This window comes from Olea europaea, unplaced genomic scaffold (assembly GCF_002742605.1).
Source record: "Olea europaea var. sylvestris unplaced genomic scaffold, O_europaea_v1 scaffold1354, whole genome shotgun sequence".
NCBI classification, from domain to species: Eukaryota; Viridiplantae; Streptophyta; class Magnoliopsida; order Lamiales; family Oleaceae; genus Olea; species Olea europaea.
The window spans coordinates 173,195-179,885 of NW_019231040.1; the positions used below are offsets into that span (position 1 = coordinate 173,195).

Here is a 6,691-nt window from a genome sequence, read left to right on the forward strand (position 1 = left end):
TCCATAGTTCATCGATAGTAAATTTCTATAAAATCTTTACCTGCTACGTTGAAAATAAATAATAAAATTTAGACCTAGACGCGGATTGGTTTGGTTCGGTTTCATGGAGAACCGAACCAAACCAAAAATTTTAGGGTATTTAGTAAATGGAGCTATCGGGTCCAAATATAATTATGGAACCGTTTAGTTCGGTTCGGTTCGGTTCCGTACTATAATTAAAATTTTTAACATTTATAATAACATTACATAAATACAACTAATGACATATTCAATCGTAATTTTAGTAATGACCTTCAAGATGCTGTTGTAGCACAACAGGTCCTCCTCATGTCGACCTTGGCCAACTTTCCAAAACAATATTTCATGGATCCAGGACATGTCAATATAATGTAGCACAACAGGTCCTCCACATGTTCTATACTTCTATTTGGGTTTTGGCAGGTCAGATGTGTTATGTGTAGGTGATAATGTGTGTAATTTATTTAGGGTTAGTCATTAATGGGTTGGATCGCTTGGATGTTGGGCTAAGAAACGGAAGAATAAAAATGGGCAGTTGGGCTAAAAATTAAAAAATTAGAAACGAAACAAATAATTGGGCAAACAAATTGGATTTAGAAATTGGTTGGATTTGGTCAAGCTAGGCTAGTGCTTGGGAGATGGAGTATCAATCAATCACCTAATTAGTTAATTTGTTTTGAAAAAATTTAAATAATTTGATTTATTCAATATGAAAAAAAAATTAGGAAGATTTGATAATTCGGTTCTTGGTCTAGAACCGAGAATCGAACCCTACCCGTCGATTTTCAATTCAAATTCCTGTTCGGATATTTAACTTGAGAAAAATCGTCGGGTTCGATTCGATCGGTTCGATTCGAGAGTTTTTTCCATCCCTAATAAAATTTGAAAAAGACACGAGGCGTCAAACATCTAAAAAGACAAACTAGCATTATCCCCCACAAGTTGAAGAATCTAATACCTAGTATCCAAATGATCTAGGCATATACTTTTGAAATAATTAGCAGATAAGCCACATGCTTTTAATTAATTAACCACAAATAAAGCAATAAAGTCATGTAAATATGTAAAGCTATTGCACTAGCACGGTGGTACAATTATTCCATAATTTTTAATTAAACCCTATAATTATACTAAATTATCTTTGTTATTACAAAATCATATAATGTGAATGGGAACGTGGTTGCCTGGTGGTGGGGGACCAAAAAAGTGATAACGAGGTAGAGACAAAGAGCCGCGTCTCAGCCACAGTTGACAATTAGGAATAATAAAATGGGTTCGTGTTTTTGTCTGCACAAGTATGCCTGATCGCGGGCAATGTGCTCGCTATTATGTCTAGACTGGAAAAAGGGTTCTTATTGAATACTCAAAAACAGCAAGAATTGGTATATTATGATGGGAATCTGTTTCCTGTTTGCATGGCATAGATGAATGTAGCATTATGGGAACATTCAGAAAGTTAATGGTGATCGCTGAGTCTAAGTGCATGCCATTCCCTATGCATCAAGTCGACTACACATCGAATATTTGATCAAGAAAGTTGAGAAGAAAAACAAGTTAGAATCTTGTTTATAATACTTTTTGTGTCGTTTTAACTAATGATGGTTTTTGAAACAGTGGTTTCTTTTTGGGAAGAACCCAGAAATTAACAAACAGGGAGGTTATTTGTTGAGATGATGTCATTCCCTTTTCTTAGTCTTAAACTATTACCTTAACAGGCCAACACTACCTTTTCTGACTTCTCTGACGCCTCCACCATTGTCCTTTCCACTCTCTTCATACCTTTGTTTTTACACCCTTTCTCAGCATTCCCTTTTCTTTGCTTCTTTCAATTCTCAATTGGGATTTTTCTGTGATTCACTAGTAAGAATCACTTCCGTCTGATGAAGTACTGATACTGCTCTACTCAAAGAGCATTTCTGCTATTTTCTTTCTGGTTAGTTATCTCTGCACGTGCAGATTTCCTAGTATTCTCTTTTCTTTCTTTTTATCTTTTTATTGGGGTATGGAATTTCATTGAAATTAGTCTATAAAACATAGTCTAGAACGATCATGATGTGTTGTTAGCTCTTTTCTTGTCTTTTTTTCCTTGAAATGATTTGCCTGATACCTGTTTGCATATTTTTTAGCAATTATAAAACCAGCGTGATATCTCGGGATGATTTTCGCTTCATCATTAATCACTAAGTTAAAGACATAATAAGACTAATATTTGCTCTCCTGCAGGCGGTTTCAGATGTTGAAGTTACGAACTTTTAACTACTAGAGAGCTATTTGGATTATGTCTATGATATAAACTTACCCTAAAGTTTTCTTCATATTCAATTTTGGATATCAGAATCAGAATTTTAATCCATAGAGCTAAGTTACAAAAAAGGAAGTCATATTTTTAGACGGTCTCAAAATTTAGTAGACAAACCGTGTTACTATTGCCTCCTAAGATTTCTAATATGCACTAAACTCTTGGCTTAATTTCCAACAATAAAAGAACCACTCTTTGGAATTGATTTTTGACTCCTGAAATCCATGTGCTATATCATAAATATGGAGGAACTAGAATTTTCTCTGTGGTGTGCATTTATCCTGTTCCTCCCATTTATAACTTTAAGCAATTTGAGCTTCAGATATGGCAATTTTGGTTGACTTAATTTCATTACGTTGTGCATCTTGCTTCATTAGAAGGTTCTTCTTACTCTTTCATTATCTGGTTATTGCTTCATCTCTGAATTCTTTTGAGTTATTAAATAAAGTTACCCTATCTATAATTTTGTTAATTGAATGGAAAAGAAGTACTGAAATTATTGAAAGATAAATTCTTAAGAATTACATTGATTTGGTGTGCCTAACTATCTATAATTTCTTCCTGTGTCCAGTTAACTCTTATCGTTAAGGAGAAAATCAGTTCAGAGCAAAGATTTATCAGACTTAACTTATCATATTAATTTCCTCATCCAGGATTTCATTTAATAGAACTGAATTTAAGCAATCGGTTGATTGGGTGGTATTATTTTTACAAGTATAATTAGAAGCAATAAGCTACTTTATGTCAAGTTGGAGGTTGTTTTATCTTGTAAAGTAACTTCATGAGAGGTGTCAATTGGAGACTAGAAACTTCAAAAACAAGACGACTTTCTCATGGCTACGTATGTGGAAGAAATTAACTAATCATATTTACTGTATGAAGGTTTAGGCATTTATTAGTGACAGCAATGATCAACTGATTTTGTAAATACCGAGCAACAGCAATTATGTTCTCAAAGTGATGATTGCCCTCAAAATGTAGTGGAGCGGGAAATATTTTAGTAATGAAGATGTCTCCATGTTTGAGCTATTTTATGTTATCTCAAAATCATTGCTTTTGATTCAGAGTGAAGTGATTATTGCATCACTGGACCTACAGATTGTGATCTTTATATTTATAGTTTTTACTCCTGCTTTTTCCCTCAATTACATCTTAAATATTCAGTAAATGCAGGGAAGAATAAATCAGCTTCAAGCTGTTGGCTGGCACTCGGAATGCTGCATGCTGGTTTTTTCTTATTGACAACATATATGAATTGATCATAGTGCCTCTAAAAATCCCACAGAAATATGAAATCCCAAAACTTTGATCTTGAAGCAGAGCCCTCCACAGAGAATGATTCAGATGTCAGTAGCCAAGTTGCTTCCAACATATACATCCAAGATAGACTTACTGACTTCAGGCATGAATTGAATCCAGTAAACATTCAATTGAATTCAGAATCCACCTCCCTCGACTTATCTCTCAACTTCAGATCAAACAAGAATCAGTTGGACTACAACAAATCCATTGGATTTCTGATATCTAACAGAAGTGGAAGTTGGGACGAACCCACAACCCAAACTAAAAAAGTTGTTCCTTCACGATCCTTTTCGTGCAATTTCTGCCAACGTAAGTTTTTCAGTTCACAGGCACTTGGGGGTCACCAGAATGCACATAAGCGAGAAAGAAATATGGCTAAAAGGGGTACACAAATGGGTATTTTTTCCGATAGGTGTACTAGCGTAGCAACTCTGCCTTTGCATGGGTCTCTATCCCGATGTCTAGAAATTAAAGAACATTCTTCAGTGCATCACGGCTTTTTGCCACCACTGAGGCCACTTGAGTCTAGAGCCACCCCAAGATTTGAAACCGGCTACCCAAGTCAGCCTATATACATTGAGGATGATAATTCAAAGATGTTGTGGCCTGGTAGTTTTCATCAGCTATCTACTGAAAATATTTCTCAGCCATTATTTTTACAGGTTGGATCTTCAAATGTGAATTTTGTCGAGACTAATATATCTTTGGACGGAGATGAATCTACGCCAGATCTCACACTCCGACTTTGAGATGTTTGCTCGACTTAAATGGCTTCATTGGATAGTATGCTAGACTGAAATGGCTTCATTGTGTAGAAATATTATCCGTCTACAGCTAGAAAAGAATTGACAAAGCAGTAAGTATGCTTTTAAGTCAATCTGAAGGTGGTGTCTAACTTCACAACCCATGAATATAAGAGAACTTCGGAAGATGATTTGAGCATCTTCACAAGCGTAGATCATCTGTATCATTATCAATCCCTGATAATTGCTTTATATACAATTATCAGATTTATGCATTGGATTGTAGATTTTTGTAATTTGGATGGATAGTTTCTACTCTCTTGGTTTTGAATTTGTACTAATTTCAATGGATTTAGATGTTGACAACTATTTATCTTCCTTCCGGTATATTTATTGCAATTGTATTTATCCATTTAATATGATATAATGATAAAAATTTCCTTCAGGTAATCTAAAAGGATGTATACTAGGAGTTGAGATCTATGATCCCAAATTACTATGTAATTTGCTGTCCACCCAATAATTCATTGACACCTCACTTTAAATAAATATATTCAACTTTTCTCTCACTGCTACGTGTGCTCAAAGTTGTAAAATAATGTGTCAATGAATTGTCTGCTGTTCAAAATTGGTTATCCACCCAATGATTCATTGACACATCACTAATATTGATATACTAATAATGAAGAAGAGTAAGATTAACTTGTTATCAATATCTCATTTTCTGTTTTTCTAATTTTTCAATATCTACATTATATCCCATCAACAAAGTCATGAATATAGGAAAACTTTAACAAAGCTTGTATCGAAACTGATGTGACAAACATGATCGGATTGTTTTTGCCTTTTTTTCCCATTTCCAATTATGTCGCACCATGAGTTGTTTGTAAGATTTTTCTATCAAAAAATTATGTGCCTGTATTATTGTTCATATCCCATATGTGAGGATATGGTTCACCTAACCCCACCCAATGTTGTGACTTGATGGGAGTGAGGTTGACACATTAAGGTCTTCCCATGTTTTGGCAGAGGCATGGTCTTCCTTCCTACCCCTTCATATGTACTCTCTACCATTTTCAAATAAAGGGGGCAGCTCTCGGTCTCTATTATTCCCAGCAGTAGGAGCTCTCGGTTTTTTCATAGAAAAAGGTGGTGGTTCTTCATTGGTTTTTCCCCTCTCTCTTTGGAAGACAATTGGCATAGCATGGGGCTGTTCCTAAGCCTGGAAAAACACCCATAAATCGAAGAAGAAGCTGCTGAAACGAGGAAGGAAAGCTGGACAGATTTCGGCCAAAAAGGGGTTGTATTTTTCCATTCCCGTTTTTTCTTGTTTTTGCCTTGAATCTTGTTTGTTGATTGTTGTTTTGGTTGATTGAACTCCTAGGATCCCCAACAAACTGGTATCAGAGCTAGGAGGAGTGATATTAGTCCAAAATCGATCAAAAACAAGCAAGAAATCGCCATTACCATTTTTAACCGAATCTTAAAAAACTTGATTTCCGGCCAACCTATTGACTTTCCGACGAAATGGACCATGGAACCATGACCAGCAGGAGGAGGCGCACCCTGTGGTGGGGCGCGTGACCGACGGCGGCGGCTCAGGCGGCAGCGCGTGGCCGGACCTCCGGCGAGCTTTTTTCGGGCAGTTTACTTATTTTGACGTCCTGAACGCACTGATGTCGTTTGTTTTCTGTTTCAGATTTTACAGAAAAAGTTGGACGATTTTGCCCCTACCTTGACGTCTACGGCAATTTGGTTCAAAAACTTGGTGGTATATTTACTGTTTGTCAACAGTAGTTTGGTAAGATTATTCCAAACTCTCCGTTAGGTTAGGTTTGGTATCCTTACCGGTTTATGCATGGTTATTGCTTGGTTGCTTATTTGTGAATTCTGTTGATTGAATTCTTGTGATTAATTTGTAATCTGGAAGCATATTTACCTGCTTTATATACCTGTGTTTCATGAACGGATTATTTCACTGTTGTGCTTCATTTCTAAAAATTGTTTTTTTAAAACTCGGTACTCAATTTTATATTGATCATCTGGAAAAGAATTTTTCAAAACCTTTTTTGTTGTGTCCACGAGTACATGCCACTCTTTTATAGAATCTATAATGGGTTCGAGGGTCGAATTATCGCAATTCGATGGCAAGGGGGATTACTCGATATGGAAACAGAAAATGAGGGCCATTTTGGTCCAACAGAGAGTTGCTAAAGCTCTTGATGATCCCGCTACATTTTCTGATGAGTTAAAAGCTAAAACAACTGAAATTGAAGACATGAATGAAATTGCTTACAGTTATATAATTTTGCATCTATCTGACAATATT

General features: G+C 35.7%; 1 protein-coding gene across 2 annotated transcripts; it reads left to right on the forward strand.

Moving 5' to 3' along the window:
• Window positions 1–1,298: 1,298 nt before the first annotated feature.
• On the forward strand, window positions 1,299–4,680 carry LOC111375270 (zinc finger protein 4-like). 2 transcript variants are annotated; one of them, XM_022998070.1, is made up of 2 exons: window positions 1,299–1,951; window positions 3,482–4,680. In XM_022998070.1, exon 2 carries the CDS (start codon window positions 3,607–3,609, stop codon window positions 4,366–4,368), a length of 762 nt encoding a protein of 253 aa, XP_022853838.1. In that variant the 5' UTR covers window positions 1,299–1,951; window positions 3,482–3,606; the 3' UTR covers window positions 4,369–4,680. The 2 variants fall into 2 exon arrangements, with proteins under 2 accessions (XP_022853838.1, XP_022853837.1); XM_022998069.1 differs by having other exon boundaries at window positions 3,491–4,680.
• Window positions 4,681–6,691: the final 2,011 nt, after the last annotated feature.

Coding starts and splice junctions, on each gene's coding strand:
- LOC111375270 (XM_022998070.1), top strand. CDS start 3,607: ATGAAATCCCAAAACTTTGATCTTGAAGCAGAGCCCTCCACAGAGAAT.